The 17,818-nt window shown below is 57.3% G+C and overlaps 2 protein-coding genes across 4 annotated transcripts in view; both read right to left on the reverse strand.

Annotated features, from left to right (window-relative positions):
• Nucleotides 1-4,822: 4,822 nt before the first annotated feature.
• On the reverse strand, nucleotides 4,823-6,637 carry HES6 (hes family bHLH transcription factor 6). Of its 3 annotated transcripts, none has more exons than XM_021678974.2 (4): nucleotides 6,443-6,637; nucleotides 6,282-6,368; nucleotides 6,074-6,149; nucleotides 4,823-5,846 (listed from the first exon to the last, which is right to left on the reverse strand). In XM_021678974.2, the coding sequence occupies exons 1-4, from the start codon at nucleotides 6,521-6,523 to the stop codon at nucleotides 5,422-5,424; spliced, it is 669 nt and encodes a 222-aa protein (XP_021534649.1). In that variant the 5' UTR covers nucleotides 6,524-6,637; the 3' UTR covers nucleotides 4,823-5,421. The 3 variants fall into 3 exon arrangements, with proteins under 3 accessions (XP_021534649.1, XP_021534648.1, XP_021534650.1); XM_021678973.2 differs by having other exon boundaries at nucleotides 6,074-6,155; XM_021678975.2 differs by having other exon boundaries at nucleotides 5,628-5,846; nucleotides 6,114-6,155.
• A 4,378-nt stretch (nucleotides 6,638-11,015) lies between these two features.
• PER2 (period circadian regulator 2) overlaps nucleotides 11,016-17,818 on the reverse strand; it is a 39,126-nt gene continuing 32,323 nt past the window's right edge. The window contains exons 20-23 of the mRNA XM_021678976.2: nucleotides 17,524-17,710; nucleotides 16,275-16,467; nucleotides 15,189-15,339; nucleotides 11,016-13,177 (exon numbers count right to left, since the gene is read on the reverse strand). Coding sequence (XP_021534651.1) covers nucleotides 13,028-13,177; nucleotides 15,189-15,339; nucleotides 16,275-16,467; nucleotides 17,524-17,710 — 681 coding nt within the window. The 3' untranslated portion in view covers nucleotides 11,016-13,027. The remainder of the gene's footprint in view (nucleotides 13,178-15,188; nucleotides 15,340-16,274; nucleotides 16,468-17,523; nucleotides 17,711-17,818) is intronic.

Genomic DNA, 17,818 nt, shown 5'->3' on the forward strand with positions numbered 1-17,818 from the left:
AGACTAGGGGATCTCAAGGAGGTTTAACAAGTTTGTTGGGAGAGAGTGGGTAAGACAGAAGGTAGGAGCTTACAGTTGGGAGCTAGCCTCACTGTGAGGGGTGACTGAGATGCCTAAGGGCACGGACAAGATTTTCCGAGGTTCAGGGAGGGCAGGATCTGGAGGGGGCAAGAGGATAGTACCCCAAGTGTCATCCACTGATGGTTGAGGCAACAGTGAAGCAGAACAGGTCCAGCCAGAGTAAGATACCTGGGCGCTCCCACGAGAAGCTGGTAGCCTCTGGGTCCCCAGTGTAAAACCTTATCCCTTCTCCTCCTAGATCCACCCAAACCCAAGGGAGGACCTGAATAATCTGATAAGCAGGTGGCTTCCCTGGCTGCTCTCAAAAGCGATGCCTGTCTACCTCTGCAGTTTGCGGTGGCCTGTGGCTCTCTGTGGGCTCTCGGCCATTTTAAGAGCATCCAAGTTGCACGACAGCAGGGGTCTGTCTGGTCAGTTTGTCTTGGGCCGCAGCCCACACCAGGTGCTCGGCGCAGGTGGAGACTGAAGGCCGCTCAAGGCGGGGCTTGTCTCGGGCACCGTCAGCCAGGCTCGTGCTCCCTCCTCAACAAACCTGCTTCCGTTCCACAGCCTGCAACGACCCTCTCCTTCCTCGGCACCAGCCGCTGGTGGCTTTGCCTGCACTTTCATGCTCCGGACCTCCCGAGACCGGGCGGCAGTCTGAGCAGAGGCCGGCCGGGGCGCCCTCTGTCTTCGCGTCCTCACGCGGATGCGCGGCTCGAGCTACGAGGCGCCTTCCTCTCTTTCTGTCCCGGTCGCAGGGCTGCTGGAGAGTCGGCAGCCCAGCCTCGGTCGGCCACACGGCCCCTCAGCCGACCGCGCGAGGTCCCCGGGGGCGGCTGGGCTCCGTCCCGCGGAGGACCCGGCTCTGGGCGTTCGCGCAGGGGGCGTGGCCTCCGGGCCGGGAGGCCTCTGGGAGTCGCGGTGCCGGCTCCGCCTGAAGCGGCCTCGCAGAAAGGGAAGTGGAAGGAGAAGAACTACATCTCCCAGGAGGCTCCGCGGTTCGCCTCCGGCGGGCGGGGTGGGGGCGTGCTCAATGCCTCCGCCCCGCTGAGCGCGGAATGCCTCCCGAATGTCTCCAGGGTGCCCCCCAGCGTCTCCGAGCACCTCGGTGAGCTGGGCGCCGGGAGTCCAGCCTGAGGGCCCCTGGAGCTCCGCTCCCTTATTCCCAAATCCCTCCGGTTTCCCCAGCGCCGGCTCCAGGCCGTGCAGGAATAGCACTGAGCGAGACTGGCCGGATCCCCGCTCTCAGGTCTCTAGCCAAGGCCCGAGCCTAGAGCAGAGCTACGGGAGGGAGGGACCCCGGAGGCGGCCTCTGCCAGGAGCCCCACGTGGAAGTGGGGAGGCGAGTTAGCCCTGCTGCCCAAGTCCAGGTTAAAGATGAGATGAGGATGTCAGCACTCTGTCGGTGGAAAGATGACAACTGAAGACTGGATTTAGAAGTAGAGCTCATGGGGAGCCTGGGGGGCGCAATCGGTTGGGTGCCCGACTCTTGGTTTGGGCTCAGGCCGTGATCTCGGGTGGTGGGATCAATCCCACTGTGGGACTCTGCGCTCAGCGGGGAGTCTGCTTGGGACTTTCCCTCTCCCTCTGCCCCTCCTGCTCGTGCTCTCTCTCAAATAAATACATAGATCTTAAAAAAAAAAAAAAAGTATAGCGCATGCACGTGATCTGCTGGAGGTGAGATGACAGGCAAAGAAAGAGTGTGGCTTCTATAGATTTTTTTGCCTAATCAGTAGGGTGCCATGAACGGGCAGTGAGTGGGGTAGTGACAGTGCATCGGGGGTGAGAGTCAGTGGCGCTTGGGCTGTGGTTTGTGATGCCCATTGGACGTCGGAGTGGAGATACTAAGCAAACAGGAGAGTGTAGGGGCCCACAAGGATGGAGGTGGGCTTTGGATCAAGGGCGCACGATGGAACAAACCAAATGGACCAAGTGGGGTCTGGGCAGGGGTGATAGGGAAGGACACAGAGCCTCAAGTGTGCATCTAGGAGAGGCGAATCTAGCAAAGGAGATTGGGGATGGCCAGTGACAACCCAGGACACCCGGTGTTTTTGAGTTCGAGAAGAGAGTTTCAGGAGGGAGGGACTGATAATCCACGAGTGCTTCACTGGAAGAAGGTTGAGCAAGAAACTTAAGACAGGACCACTGGACTTGGAAACTTGGCAGTCACTGGAGATTTTGACCAGGGCAGGGTCATTGGAGGGGAGGGAACAATGGCCTGACGGAGAGGCATGAAGGGAGGTGAGAGGTGCGCAAGTGGAGACAGCTAGTGTGAACAGCGCTTTTACAGAATGTTGCTTTCGAGGAGAGCAATGAGGCAGAAGCTAATAGGGTACGGCAAGTCCAAGGAGGTTTTATCTCCGCTTTCTCTAGATGGAGATATTTCAGCTTCTTTGCAGAATGAGGCAGAGGGAGGAGAGATTAGTGATGCAGCAGAGTCACTGAGAGGTCGGAGGGGACCGAATCCAATGCCTGCGTGGAAGGCTGGCACCATACTGCATCATGATGGAAGGCAGGATGCCTGGGCAGAGGCCCACATGGGTATGGTTGGCAGAATAATGGTCCCCCAAAGATGTCCACATCATCATTCCTAGAACTTGTGAGTGTGTTACCTTACATGGCAAAAGAGGTTTTGCAGATCTGATTGAGGATTAAGGGCCTGGAGACAGGGAGATTATCCTGGATTATCCAGGTGGGCCCAGTCTCATCATGAGGGTCCTTAAAAGTGGAAGGAAGAGGGAGGCACAAGGGTCAGAAGGAGATGTGACTATGGAAGAAGGGTGTGATAGATGCATTGTTGCTGGCTTTGAAGGTGGAGGAAGGGGGCCACTAGCCAAAGAATGTGGGTGACCTCTGAAGCAGGAAAAGGAAAGGAAATGGATTCACTCTCAAGCCTCCCTGAGGGAATGTAGCTGTTCTGAAAGCTCTAGGCTCTTCTTTAGCCTAGTGAATCCTGTATCAGACTTCTACAGAAATGCAAGATAATAAATTAATGTTACTTTAAGCCACCAAGTTTGTGGCGATTTATGGCAGCCACAGAAGACTAATACAGTGGGCCAGGGACTTGAAGTGGGAGGGAGGCTCATCTCAGGGAATGACGAAGCAATGCTACCAAAGTCAAGAGCAAGGCCTATGAGGGAGCCTTGGGGGTTTCAGAGAGGGGAGGTGGTATGAAATAGTTGTCTGGCAGAGTGGGAAATTTGCAAAGAGCTTTTGAAGGAATGTAGGCAGGAAGCTGGTGGTCCAGGCTGCAAAGAGGCGAGAGCAGCTCTCACTCATAGAGGCTGATTGTGGTTGCCGCTCTGGGGACCACTTACATGTCTGGTAAAGAGGCTGCTCCTGAGGCACACAGTAGAAGCTGACTCAATCAGAGGTGGGAGGAGGGCAGGACCAGAGCTTTGGCTTAGTGGCTTCTGACCTGAGGAGGCGACACCCTTCCCCCCAGGTCAGCCTCCTGCACCTTGCTTCCCGAGTCCTGGGTCCCCTTGGCCCTCTTCCAGGGTCTCTGGGAGTATGTGACAAAGTGTGGGCATGAGAGGAAGGAGTTGATGCTTCCAAACAGTCCCTGGCGGATGCCCCCCAAATGGCTTTAGGACTCATCACAGTGGCCTTTGGGGGCTGTCGGAAGCCACAGGCAACAGAGGTCTGCACGGGCACCTGTGCTCCATCCGTGTCCCCATGGACACATCCTACATCAGTCTGTCTGGGGCAGCTAAAATAATCCCAGGAATAACGTTTCCATCCCTCTTGAGCCCTCCCTTACGGAGCTGCCTCTCCCACCCCGTCCCAACCTCTCCCCAGTCGCTAAAAATAAATTGCATCTGGTTAGAGCCTAGTGGCTGAGGTCTGAGACTGAACCACAGGGGAGCCAATGTGAAACACCCCTGGTGGCCAGGACCCGCCAGGAGGCTTTTGTCAAAGGGCTGCTGGGAAAGATGTTCTTGAAGCAAAGGCGCCCAACCAGAGAGGAGACCCACGTGTCAGTCTTGGATTGTCACACCGCAGCCCCAGTCTGGGCACTGGCAACCCAAGCTGCTTTGGGGTCCTAGAGTAGGAGTGACCGGGCCAGGCTCCCTGTGGCAGTGACCGCTGTCAACTGACCACATGCTGTCTGCGGGCCCTGGCCCAGCCCAGGAGGGAACCTCCCTCCACCCTCGCTGCCTGTCCCATCCCCCTCCTTCCAAGGTCTCTGACCTCTTGGGCCCACTTTGACCTCTAGTCCAAGCTGAGTAGAGCCACGGGGGCTTTCAAGCCATGAAGGGGGAGGGTCTCCATGTCCCTGAACTCACTGGTACTGGGGGAAGATCTCTCTTCTGCCAGGAAAAGTAACCACCTCACACAAGTAGACTGACATCTGCATGACGCTCGTGGATCCTAAAACAGGTCTTTGAAAGAAACTTCCAAACCACACGGCTAGGAAGTAGGCATTAGTTTTGTTCCTAGAAGCTCACGAACCAGAGAATGGTCGGGGGACAGGCTGTTCCCCTGCTGCTTTGTTACTCTGGAGACAAACCCCATGGCAATGGTATCCGTCTCCAGGCTGCTGTGACACAGTTCCTGGGGAGGCGGAAGCAGTGTCCACTGTGAGACACGCCGCAGGGTGTCTCCTCTCCACCACCACTGTGCTCCTCACGCTGCTGACAAAGGGTGAGAGCTTTTAGGAACATTCGCCAGCATCAGATACAAGAAAAATGCCCCTAGAGTAGTATTTACACATTAGACATATCAATGACGCCACATTGTTCAGTCCTACTCCAGAAGGGTAGCTAACTCTCCAAAATGCTTTATTTAAGAAAACTGGAACATTTGATGGTAACCTAATACACAGACTCAAGACGTCCAGGGAGCTTTGCTTCTCTCTGGCAGGTGGAGGAAGCACCTGCCTCTCCTGTGTCCTGACTCAAGTGGCAAGTTCAAGCTTCTGCTCAGGCCAGGGCTGTCAGGGTCTGAGGTGTCCCTCTGTCCCGTCACTAGTGCCCAGGCCCGAGAAGGGCTTCGGCACCATTCTGGTCACCTCTGCCCCCAGATCCACACAGTACCTGAGAAGGCTGGGACAGTGAAACCCTGGAGAACCCTGGTTCCGTAAGATTCCTCCTCCTGCCTGTAAGCTCCTGCCCTCCACCCGGGGGGGGGGGGGGACTGTGGGGTCCATAAGAGATACTTCCTTAAGAAACAGGGCTAGGGGCCTGACTGGGCTGATCATCCCGGACTGCCCTGCAACCCAGCCACTGGAGGAAGAGAGCAGGCAGCCCTGGGAGACAGCCAGGGCCCCTGCCCCACCACATCTGGACCACAGGGAGGAGGGAACAGTGCAAGGGAACGCCACGCCCACCCTCGCAAACCTCGGGCTGGTGTTAGTCACCAAGGCCTCCAGACGCTCTGGGCTATGCGGGCAGAGGTCAGGCTGCCCAGGCCCGCTGGCACCAAGTCTGGCCCTTCAGCAGGTGCTCGGGTCAGTTCAGCCTCGGGGGCCTCCTCCAGGTCGGAGCACAGGTCGTCCCCGGGGCCTGGGGGACTGGGCAGAGGGGACCCCAGGACCCCTCCCGTGGGCCAGCCGCTTCGCCCAGGGGCTCCCGGAGGCCCGGCCAGGGCGTCCCCCAGCAGATCCCGGAAGCTGCTGCCCTCGCGCAGAGGCATGGACTCGAGCAGGTGGTTCAGGAGTTCTGCGGCGACGGTGGCATCGATGGCCTGGCACGTGGACACGAACGTGTGCACCTCGTGCATGCACTGGATGTAGCCAGCCGCGAAGCGCTCGCTTGCTTCCGTCTGCAGCTGCTCGCGCTCTGCGCCCAGGAGTGGGAGGGAGAGAGCGGCGCCCCGTCGGGTAAGCAGCCACTGCGGTGGCCAGGCCCGCCCAGCCCGCGGGGACAGGGCTCACCCACGAGACCCGGAGGTCGCCCTCGCCGCCGACAGTGCAGGGGCGCCGGGCGGGAAGTCCCCAGTCCTCGGCCGGGGGCGGGCTGGGCGAACGCGCCCCGCGCCCCGCCCGCGCGCGCCCCCCGCCACTCACCGCGCGCCCGGCCCCGCAGCGTGCCCTGCACACGCCGCACCGTCAGCTCCAGCACCTCAGCGTTCTCCAGCTTGGCCTGCACCTGCGCCGGCGGGAGCGCCGGGGGCGTGTGGGGGGGGGTCGGTGAGGCCGGGCCGCGCCGCGAACCCCGCTCTCCGGCCCAGCGGCCCCAGGGCGCCCGCCAGCTCGCCCGCCGGCCCTGTCTCACCTCGGCGCCCGCCAGCAGCAGCCGCAGCTCCTGAAGGCTCTCGTTGATCCGCGCGCGCCGCTTCTTCTCCACCAGGGGCTTCCGGGCCTGCGGGAAGCGGGCGACTGAGCCCAGGTCCCGGGCCTCCCGCCCGCCTGCCCGCCTGAGGCCCCGGCCCGCACCTTGCGGTCCCCCCGAGTCTCCCAGCCGTCCTCATTCTCCCGGCTCGCACGGTCCCGGCCGGGAGCCAGGGGCGGAGCCATGACCCGCACCGCCCGGAGCGAGGCGAGCGCGACGAGCGCGAAGAGCGCCCGCGCCCCTTGCCTCGCTCCGCCGGGGCCGCCGCAGCCCTCGCTCCTTCGCGTCTTCCGCCTGCCGCGGCCCCGCCCCTTTTATAGCATCTTATTTGCATCTCAATGCACGGATTGGCCGCGCGGGCCCCAAGCCGCGGCCAATGGGAGCGGCGCGCATTGTCCGGCCGGGTCGCCGGAGTCGGCGGGCAGCTGGTGGGGCGCGGTCGGCGGGCGGGGCCCCAGCCCGGCCTCCTCGCAACCCCAGCGGCTTGGGGCACCCGAGGGGGCGGTGACCCGGAGAGCGGCGGCCAGGGCTGCGTCTGTTGCCCTCCCTACCTGAGCAAGGCCCCCAGGTCTGCTGTGCGTGGGAGCAGCATTCATTCAGTCACACTTGTCCTAGTTCGTGCAAGGTGCCTCCCGGGAGGAGCGCTCCTGCGCGAGTGTCGGGGTGCTGGATTCTGTAGGGCAGAGCCACAGTCAATGCGGCGGTCTCTGGACCTGGGAAGGTCTACGGGTCCGGCTTGGGATAGCTGCGGAGCCCGGGGGAGATGGGGGCCCAAGGGGTAGCGGCGGTGGCAGCGGTCCTATGGCTCCGTTGAGTTTCTTGCGCATCTGTGGGTCGCGACACCGGACTCGACCCTCGACACCGCCCTCCGCCCGCGCGGGGATCCTAGTGGGGCGGGGTCCGCCGGCCCGCCGGCGCCGCCCCTCCACCAGGCTCTCCTTCTCAGGTCACCCTTCCCCCGCCCGCCCCTTCTTCCCTGGTACCACCCCCCCCCCACCAGCCGCCCATTCTCTTCTAATCATCATCGCTGTCTCTCCTGAGCTCCCCATGTCCCCCTAACCCCCTTCGCTCCCTTGTCCCCCTTTGACCTCCCTTTCCCTCCCAGCCACACCCCGCCCCCCGCCCCTGCGGTACATCCCTGACCCCCTCCCCACCCTTCCCTGGTCCTCCTCCCGCCCACTCTTCCCGGTCCTCCCCGCTCCCCGCTAGTCCTTCTGTGGTCCCCACTCCTGTTCATTCGCCCCGGCCAGTCTCCTTCGTCCCCGGTTCCCCGCCCCCTCCCGGTCCTCCCTCGGCTCCCTTTCCCTCCCAGCCCTCCCCTCACCAGATTCGCATAGGCCGCCGTCTGGTCCCCGTAACTTGATGCCCATGACAGTTGGCAGCTGCAGCCGTTTCGGTGGAGAAAAGCGGGGGCCGCGCCAAGAGCGACAGGTGTTGGCCGCGCCTTTGTCTAGGCCCGCTTTGTCCGGCGGCGGATGGCGGGTGAGCCTGTGTCCGCCAGACGACCGCCACCCCCACCGCAGGCCGCCCATCTGCCAGACTGGCCTCCCTTCGGGTGGCGTGAGTGGGCGGGGGGCCGCGCCCTTGGGCAGCACCCTGGGGACCGGCTCCTGTTTCCTGCTCCACTGGCCTAAGTACACTTCACAGCGCAGCCAGGCTGGAATGGCAAGATGGGCTCTGGCCGCCAGGCCTTCGCAAAGACTGAGCCTGCCACCTGGAACCCTCTTCAACACTCCTCCAAATATCTATTTCCTCACTGTTTAGGTCTCAGCTTCCCTATTCCTCTTGCTCTTTTTGGTGGGAATGCACCTGCCCCGCAGTAGCCCTGCACCCTTAACCCAGTCCCGCACTACTCACCAGGGATTGGGATTGTCAGGGTTTGGTCCACATCCCTCCAGACCATAAGCATCTCTTGTCAAGGTACCTACCTAGGACCTCCTATCTACCTCCAGCACAGAGCCTGGCCTCAGCAGAAGCCCGGGTGGGTAGGGAAGGTGAGGGGATGTCCCAAGCCTGGCTGGAAAGCAGTAGGGGAAGGAAACAGCCAGGGACTGCAGTGAGGTGGGTGCTAGTACTAGGCCACAAATAGGCCCCACCCCAGCCACCTAAGATGGATCTTACTCCCTGTGACTATTTCACTTTGGGCTCCCCACTAGAAGGACCTTTACAGACAGGGTGAGTTTGGTAAGAGGTTTGGCGTTTCCCAAAGTCACCTCACTGACGTCTATCTATAACTACCGGAGAGTTTCTTCTGTCGATTTTCACCTCTCATCACTCAGCCTCTTGTTTGCTTTTCTGTGAGCAGGCTTCTAAGACCTTCCCAGCCTAGCACTGCTCATCCAGGTAGAAACCTACTCCTTTACTTCAGTCATCCCCTGCTGTTCTCAGTACCCCCTGCATGCCAGAAAGCTCAGGTCTCTTCCTTCCCCCTCCCCTGGCTGCTCAGAAACCCAACTGCCCTTCTCCCCTTACTCCTAGTGGTGGGGCTGACAGGGGAGGGGGCTCAGTGTGGACCCCATGAGAGCCCATAACTGGTCTGTGACTTTGCTCTTCTTCACCACTTAGACATCACTCCAGGGAAGGAGACCCCTAAGTAAGTACAATTAAGTTTCCACTACTTTGAGAATCTGAAATATGAAAAAAGAAACTCAGTGATATTTCTTGTAGTCTGATGTGTATGCCTCCCTTTACACGTTGTATTATTTGAACAAAGCCAAACAGGTATTTTAGAGTGCTCTCCATCAAAGGCAGTTCCTGTTGGAACAGGATGGTCAGTGCCCCGGGGGAGGCCTCTGGGAAAAGATCAATAGAACACTTGATTGGTTGGGGCATGGGTATAGGGAGGAAGGCATGATAAAGGTGAATAGTGCAAGCAAAAAATGAGAGGCAACTAGGAACTCCAGGAAAAACAAAAAACTCCCCCCAAAGAGAAATGTAATCTCAGCACATTGACTGACCTAGAAGCTAACAGTTCTTTCACAGTCACAACAATGTAACACTGTTCATGAGGTTTCAACATTTAGAATCAATCTATAGAGAAGGCAAGGAAGACTTATTATGGTTATGGAACATGATATAAAGTTGACTTTGTAAAAACAAAAGGATAGGTAATAGTTGTCAGGAGAAGGGAGGAGGCTGAAGGGAGGGATAGGGACCTCAAGAGTCTCATCTTACATGGGAAAGTGGGGTTTGAGGAATGCTGTCTATAGAGTTGAAGGAAGGAGAAATTAAGTGCGAGATAGTGTGACCAAGTACCCCGAGGAAAAAAGGCACAAGGATAGAGCAGGATATTAGGAATCAATAAGATCTTTGGTTGAACCAGAAGTTGCCCAAGGCCCCATCTTTGAAGTGCGCCTCAATTTCCCTTAGTGCATCCATTGGCTGGCTGGGTTGGCCTTTTCCTCCCAGAAGCCTGGTTGTTCCATTTCAGGGCCACCCAGCCCTCTCTCCCTCCTTTGCACGACCTCCCCTAGTGGACCCATTTCCTGCCATTTGTCTCTTGGACTGATCCTACCTTCAAAGGTTGCTTGAGCACAGACTTCCTGAGCATTTGGGCCCTTTGATCCCCCAAGATCCAGGAACAGAGGCCTGCAGAGGCTGGGCAGGGCTGTGGTGGCTACAGGGGGACCAGTTAGCGGCAGGGGTGGCAGGCCATAAATCCCCAGGGAACAAAGGCAGCAGCCAGCCTATGGATGTCCAGGCCCCTTGTAGGCAATCAGCCCAGAAAGCTTGGTGAAGCTCCTTTTGGTCTGGAAATAAAGGGGGGGTGCCTTTGGGGTTATATGGTAAGTAAAAATGCAATTAAGAGTCCCCAGTGGCACTCAGTTTGGTGAAACAGCCATATCTGGCCATTTAAGGCCAGTTTGCAGAGGCTTCTATACTCACTGGGAGGACTTTGCCTTTGTCTCCCCACCCCCACCCCGTCCCCCCATCACCACCAGGCCAGGAGGCAGGGAGTCAAGCCCTCCCTCCTGCTCAGGGAGCTTCTGGGAGGCTGGGCACTGGATTCAGGATCCATTCATCTCCTTGCTCGGTTCCCCATGGTACTGGCATGAAAAGTGGGAGGAGGTTGGAAGCAAGAACTCCCTTTTGGACCAGGCCCCGCAAGGCTTCATCAACGTGGCAAGAACTAGGCGTGTGGGGTGGGGGATTGTGCGGTGCTGCCTCTATGGTCTCTGATGGAGACATGAGGCCTCTCTGGCTGGCATCCTTCTGACCTCTGCCTTCAGCCCCATGGCCAGCACGCTGCTAGCTAGCCCAGGAGGAACAGACAACCTCGGGCAGGGCACAAAGGGAACAGAGTAGGAGCCTGGGGCCACCTCAGAGTGGACAGGAGCTGGGAGCTGAGTCAGGCAGCCCCCCCACCCCCCGCATCTGCAAGTGAAAAGCCCATGGGAGCACTGGATCACAGGATTAGAGTTTACATTTTGTGACTTTCACATCCTAAGAGTTCACTGGGCAGCTCTGGCAGCGTGTGATGAGGGTGCGTGAAAGAGAGATGCCCACGTGCACGCGCAGGAAGGGACCGGCTGTGCAATGGAAGAGATGAGGGAGCGCTTGGTGACAGACGTGTCCCTCAACACAGCATTTCGGAGTTCTTTTTTCTTTTTTTTAAATCTTTTGGTCATCTTTGATCTCTATTGTTTTTGCTCTGTGCTACATTAAAAATACATTCAATTAACAACAAAAATATACTTGCTTTATTTACCAATTTTCTAAAAAGCAAAAACAGTCATAAAAAGACACAAGCAGTAAACAAACATATTGCACTGGGTGAAGAAAGTTTGGTTTGTGCGTGAACAAACCACTTGTCCGGCAAGGCTTACCAGGTCATTACACAGACTCTGAGAGCTTATTTACATGTCTTTTTAGGAATAGATTAAAAAGAAGGCTCAGTTTAAAATCGAGAAAAAAAGGTTTTATAACCCGTGTAAGCACACATAACTAAAGGAAACACGTCTCAATGCATGGCACCGTGTAAACAATTTCACAAAATGCTCCTATTGTCAACTTCTGAGCACGGGTTAAAGCTATGCACTTAACAATCAATGAGCACAAATCATGTAATAAAATAATGCTGATGGTAAACATTGATAACAGTGGAAAACGTTTTGACAGTTGATGTTCAGGTGACATACATGTGACCTTGACTAGCATCTAATCCCTTAATGATCGGACTTCAGAGGGAGGAGGCAGGTTCGGAGGCATCTATTCTCCACACAGACGCATAGGTTATCACCTCATTTTGGGCATCTGAAGGTGCTGTTAATTTACAAACAATTAAAAAAAAAAACACCAGTATTCTTACATTTCAGCTTATGAGAAATCGGATTAATATCCAAACGTAAGACTGAAAACCAAGCCATTACAAGGAAGCTTTATTTACTCTAGCAGCCGCTTCTCCATCAGAGGACAGGGGGAAGCCCGCTTTCTTTTCGGTTTCTGCAAACTCGACCCGATTTTAAGTCAATTGTTTCATCTGTGGTAACTCTCCATTCACTCCAGGGACCAATATAGCTTTTCCCCAAACAATCCTTAGGATACATGATGCAACATGAGGTTTTGTAAGGAGATGCGCAGACTGGCCTCACTCTTCCCCAGGTGTCCCAGTGACCAGACGGTGCTGGTGACGCTAGGACCATCACTGCAAGGACCGGAAACTGCCCCGAGTGAGGTCAGGCTCATGAAAAGAACGAGGGCCGGCGTCCCAGCCCAGGGTGAGGGGAGAGGCGAGCTCACGGCACCCAGGAAAACACAGACGGGGTCACCAGCTCAGTGTCAGAGCTCATGTCTGGGAGGCTCCAACTGAAGGACAAACACCAACGGGTCCCAGATGTGGCGGTCAGAGCCTGGTCTGCAAAGGGAAGTCACCACAGAGATAGTCAACACCGAATTTTATCTACATATGGGTCATGGTCTGAAAAGGATACAAGAATGATGTAGAAATATGCAGAAGGTTCTGGGTGTGTGCTAGGCTGATGGAGTTGGCCACACAAACCACGGGGCCTCTTCTGCCCAGAGTGAGCATCTCTCCTTTGTTCGGCCCAAACACAAGCTACAGCAGATTGAAACGTCTGCCACTGCAGCAGCCGAAGCAGAAGGTGCTGGTTTGCTGAGTACGCTTCACGCCGATTCATGCGAAACACTTTGACAGAAAATTAGGAGAGGCTGTGATCTCCGTTTGATATATTTCAAAAACAACTAGTTTGACTAAATGATGACTTAGATGAAGAGCAGCCCCCAGAGGACAGGATCTGATCCGATCCAAACACACCCAGGGCAGCTCCGGAAGGACCAGGGGCATCCCCGCTGTTTGCCACAGCCTGGAAGATGCCTCTGGACACCCCCAGGGGCCAGTGAGAAGCCTCCTCAAGTCCACGGACCTCCGAGAGCCCTAGGGAAACCTCCCTGCTGCATGCACAGGGGATTCAGTCTTTCTCAAGTTAAATAATCATGAAATCTGTCCCAAACTCTGTATTTACGTTTTAAATATGTCGTTTCCTCCTAAACCCTTCCCACCCTCACCCGTTTTAAATCATTCCTTCAGAAAATTATGGTTTTTTTTCCTAAAACAAAAAAAGCAACATAAGTTTATCTGTCCATTTCATTACAAACAGATGTGAAAATCTTTCATCGCTTCTGAGCACCATCTAATGTAGATCACGGGCTGTCGGGCGCAGGGAGGAGAGTTAGGTCCGTTCTTCAAATTTGTGACTCAAGGGGGATCCATTTTCCTCCTCTTTGGCATCTGTGGCTTCACTGAGACCCAGAGTTGGAGCATCTTCCTCATACGGTACGCAGATGTCGTCTTGTCCCTTATTCTCACAGTAAACACATTCCTTAAAGGGCAAAATGTAAAGTCAGTAACAAAAATAACATCTTCATTACCAAAAAGTGGTTCTACCTGAGGGAGGTGCAGGTGACCTGGGGTCAGCCGTGTGAGGCTGCTGGAGAGCGGACAGGGTGGGAAGACTCTGAGGGGCTGCTGGGACCTCGCCTGCTCTTGAGGGAGGTTAGTGCTGCTCCCCAGGGGCCCCACTCCCCACTTCCCCAAGGCCAGGGGAGCGTCCGGGCCCTTATCTGAGAGGCAGCTCTACATGGTGAGGGACAGCAGAGCCAGTAGGCCCCGGGGTCTGTCCCAGCTCCTCCCTTCTTGCCTGTGGGACCACAGTCAAGGTCCAGTTTAACTGCCTTCTCCAACCTCAGTTTTCTAATCCAGAAAATGGGGCATCAAGAATGTACTGGCTCATTCCCTATCTGTTAAGCACCTGTAATGTGCCAGGCAGGTCCTAAGTGCTGGGATTCACCAGTGACCAAAGATGAAAATCCCTGCCCTGGGAGGGGAGGGGACATCCTGGTAAGGGGAGAGGGACAATAATGTCCCCGGTTTATTCAAGATGAAAACTTAGGTGGACGTGGGACACGGCACATGGACGAGGCCTGCAATCTTACTCTGGACCTTTAGAACGGGCCAGAGAAGGTTCCTGATGGAAGAGGGTTCTGTGACCCCCTCCCCTCACAGGGTGGACCCTCACTCCCCTTCCCTGCGGCGTGGGCTGCACTCAGCGATCGCCTCCCACCAAGAGGAGGTGAAGATGTGCTGGAGGGCAGTAGGGGACCCCTGAGGCTGGGTCCTAAGAGGCACTGTGGCTCCCTCCTGTCCTCTCTGTGGAGCAGGCTGCCATGCCACGAGGACACCCAGGCAGCCCCGTGGAGGGAGGCCCATGTGGGGTGCGTGAGGGAGCCTTCTGGGAAGTAATGTCTTCCAGCCTTCAGATGATCACAGACGCCCCGGCCAACATCTTGCTTTCACCTTCAGGACAGACCCTGAGCCAGAACTGCCCGACCAAGCTGCTCTTAAATTCCCAGACCACAGAAACACTGGGAGATCATAAGTGTTCACTGCTTTAGGCCACTAAGGTTTGGGGTTTTTTGCTATGAGGCAACAGACAATCCTGTGGCGTGGGACGAAAACCCCTGAAGGAAGCCAGGAGGAGCTGCATGACTGAGCGAAGGGCTTCCAAGCAGAGGGAAGGGCAGGTGCAAAGGCCAGACGGCAGGGGCCTGCCGGCCGCATTCAGGGACAGGCGAGAGGCCCATGTGGCTGCAGAGAGCGTGGGAAGAGAAACAGCAGATGGGGGGGGGGGGGGGCGTGTCAGATTTTTATGGCTTTGTAGTACTTTACTAGGACTGGGCTGGGGCACGGCTGGCAGGGATACGACTGTAGGGACAAGGGGGAAGACCTGCAGGGGGAGGCCGCTGTGAAGATCCCCTGAAGGAGCACGGCGGCTTGGAGCAGCGGGCGGTGCTGGAGGGCACGGGGGTCCTGTCCCTAAGGTGGAGGACAGACATGGCAGTGCGTTCGGTGGCTGAAGGACACGGACACCCTGAAGCCAGTGGCTTCCAGGGTGTGAGGCTGAGGGTGGGTGGGGAGCGGGGCTGGGCACAGACACGTCCCTGCAAATCCTGAGAGGAGAAGGCGCAGCTGCCGGCCCCTGAGGCCGCTGGGCGTGGTGTGCCCACCGTTACCTAACGGTCTACGTGGAGAGTGGACACGGAGGGTCCACGATAGGACAGCTGCTTCCTGTTCTGTTTGCTTTCTCAATTGGAAACAGAATTGAAACAAAGAAACAGCATTCAAATTTCGGTAGGCAATTGAGATGGAATGTTCAGAAGACCTTTTTGGGAACAAGGTTGCCAAGTTCTTTAAAGTAGGCTCAATAGCATCCCTGCATCGTTTGTCTTCATGACCAAACTGCTTTTGGCTGGAGAAGTTGGAGGCCTACGGGACAGCGGCAGGGGCAACAGGCAGCGGCCCCAGCACAGCGCCGCCAAGGGCGCCGAGCTCACCGTGAGGTCCAGGGCGGCGGGCAGGCGGCCGGCCCGCAGCCACGGGTGCGCCTGCTGCAGCTCCCGCCCCTGGCGCGTGGTGAAGCGGGGCTGGGAGCTCTGCAGCGCTCTCAGCTTCTCCCGGTCTTCCTTCAGCACTGCTTCCAGAGCCCTTCACAGAACAGAGAGAGGTAAGCGTCACGGTGTCTTAAGGGCGTTCTGCGGATTTAAAAAAAATACACTCTTTTTCTAGCAACGCCTTCAGGATTAATTAATTTCAGGTGATTTTGTTTAAGTCAAGTTTCCTTTTTCTTCAAAATAAATTACCCTACTTAAGGCACCTTAATCTCCCTCGCCAATAATCTGTAGTTTTTCTATTAAAATGATAATCCAAGTCACGATCTTGGTTTTATTTTAAATCAGGGGAGCTGGGTACCCAGATGCTTGGTTCTGCACAGGCTGGTTAACTCCGTCAAGGCAGTAGGTGGAATAACCGTCCCTGGCCTCCTGCAAACACTGGGCTGGCTTGAAGCCGCTCTGGAGACGGAGCCCCAGGACCCCCCCAGGCCTGGCTGTGCTGAGCCTCAGCGTTCCTCCCTCCTTCTTTCCCCAGCTCCCCGCACCGTGGGGGCTGAGCAGCAGGGACCGCGGCGGTCACTGGAACAGCCTGACATAGAGCCACAGTGGCGGAGGCACAGACCCGGTGGCCACAGAGCAGCTGGTGGCCCGGGCTGCTCACTGCCCTTGGCCTTTGGCTCCCGCATCTCTAGGACAGACACGCTCCATTTCACCCGCAGGGTGAACGGGCAACCGAGCCAAAGGGAACCATTGGCACAAACGCTTCGTGAGCACGGAGCGCGGCGCCCCAGGGGCTGGCGGGGAGCCCGTCCTCCTCACAGCCCTCAGCAGGTCACTCCGCAGGGCCCCGGGGCGCACCGTCCACACAGCAGGGCTCCGCGGGACCACGGAGCCGTCCAGAGTGACCCGGCTTCTCCGTCCGCTGCGCTCCACTCAATCGGAGATGAGGCTCTCAGAGGGAAGTGCCCCCGACTGGGTGGCCTTGCTGCTCGGGGAGCCCCACGTCCCTAGGGGAAGGTGGGGGGTTACCGGGAAGGCATCTGGTAGGTCATCATGACGCTGTCATCTGTGTCGGCCATCAGCAGCCAGACGGGGTCCTGGAGCACGTACTTGATGAAGTGCTCACTTTCCTCCATGTCCGCCTTCGCTTTTGCTTCGTGGTTATTCTCTGAAGAGTCAACGCTTCCGAAGTATTTGCTGGTATGACTCGTGTCGCTGCTGCCTTTAAAAACCCAACACGTGGCGAGTGAGGACCTCTCACATGAAGTTAAACCTCGTGTAATGGCAGTTTTAGGGGGTGAAGCGCTTTACTTGGTCACGAGTGCCTAGGTTGGTGGATTTTCCCTTCTCTTTCCAGGTCTCAAATTATCTGGATAATTCCCACTAGCACCATGGAGAGGATTCTCTCCCGGGTCAGCCCTGAGAAGTCCAAATGGGGCTGCATCTTAGAAATGCTGCTCCTTTGGGACGCCCAGGGGGGCTCCATCAGTTAAGCATCCGACTCTTGATTTTGGCTCAGGTCATGACCTCAGGGTCGTGGGATCGAGCCCCACATCGAGCTCTGCGTGCTGGGCGTGGAGCCTGCTTAAGATTCTCTCTCCCTCTCCCCCTGCCCCACCTGTGTCCCCCCAGTAGAAATCATGCTCCCTGTTCCTTGACTAAGCCAGGCCACAGAGAAGCTGGTTTTGTAAGCAGGGGGCAGCTGGCCTGGCACACTCTGCCATGAGCCTCCCGCGGGGAGCGAGCCCAGAGAACAGGTGAAGGCGGGGCTCTCAGTCGGCCGTTCCAGATCACACCTGAGTGATCCTCCCTGGTAAAGCATACTGCCCACACCCTAGGTTCACATGAGGGGAGCTATCTCAGCAAGGGGAACACTACTGGCCCTCCTGGCAGGCCCAGAGAGCCTGAGGGATGGTCCAAGATGGTCCCAAAGGGCCGGCGGGGTGGAGGCCCGCAATGACAGCAATGTCCATAGCGAATTGGTGGAGGGAATGCGGACTGGCAGGGCGGGTGCAGGAGGAAGGAGCCCTCGCCTGCCGGTCCCCACTGTGGCGGGCTCTGGGGAGCCACTTGGAGCACCAGCTGGATGCCCGTGGAGACCTGGTCTGCACTGGATACTGGGCCCTGAGCACACACAGGCCTGTGGCCTGGGGTGCGGGGAAAGCAGGGGATGCCCAGGGACATGAGGTGACCATCGTGACCAAACAAACGTGAAATCCAGTGACTGAAACATGCCCACGCTTGCAGGATTTGGGTGCTCCCAGCGCCACCAACATACCTGTCCCACTTCTGGACGTATCGCAGCCCAGCGAGCCTGAGCCCAGGAAATCAGAGGTTGCCGAGGCTCCACTCCCAGACGGGGCCGACCCTGTGGCTGAGCACAGGTCCTCATGCAGCAAGAGGTCAAGCAGGCCGCTGGATGTGGAGAGGGCATCGCTGTTCCGGGCGTCTGTGGGTTCCTCATGCTTTGGGAACAGGGAGAAGACAGCACAGTCAGGGCTCTGCGTACAGAGCAGGGCTCAGTGCACAGTCAGGGCTCAGTGCACAGAGTGGGGCTCAGTGCACAGAGAGAG

The sequence above is a fragment of the Neomonachus schauinslandi genome, chromosome 3, assembly GCF_002201575.2.
Source record: "Neomonachus schauinslandi chromosome 3, ASM220157v2, whole genome shotgun sequence".
Lineage (NCBI taxonomy): Eukaryota > Metazoa > Chordata > Mammalia > Carnivora > Phocidae > Neomonachus > Neomonachus schauinslandi.

Bases quoted from the DNA above. Each gene is read 5' to 3' on its own strand.
- HES6 (XM_021678973.2), bottom strand. From the start codon at position 6,523: ATGGCTCCGCCCCTGGCTCCCGGCCGGGACCGTGCGAGCCGGGAGAAT. The intron at 6,156-6,281 runs GTGAGACAGGGC...CCGCCGGCGCAG, and splicing joins TGCTGCTGGCGGGCGCCGAG to GTGCAGGCCAAGCTGGAGAA. The intron at 5,847-6,073 runs GTGAGTGGCGGG...TCCTGGGCGCAG, and splicing joins GCTGCGGGGCCGGGCGCGCG to AGCGCGAGCAGCTGCAGACG.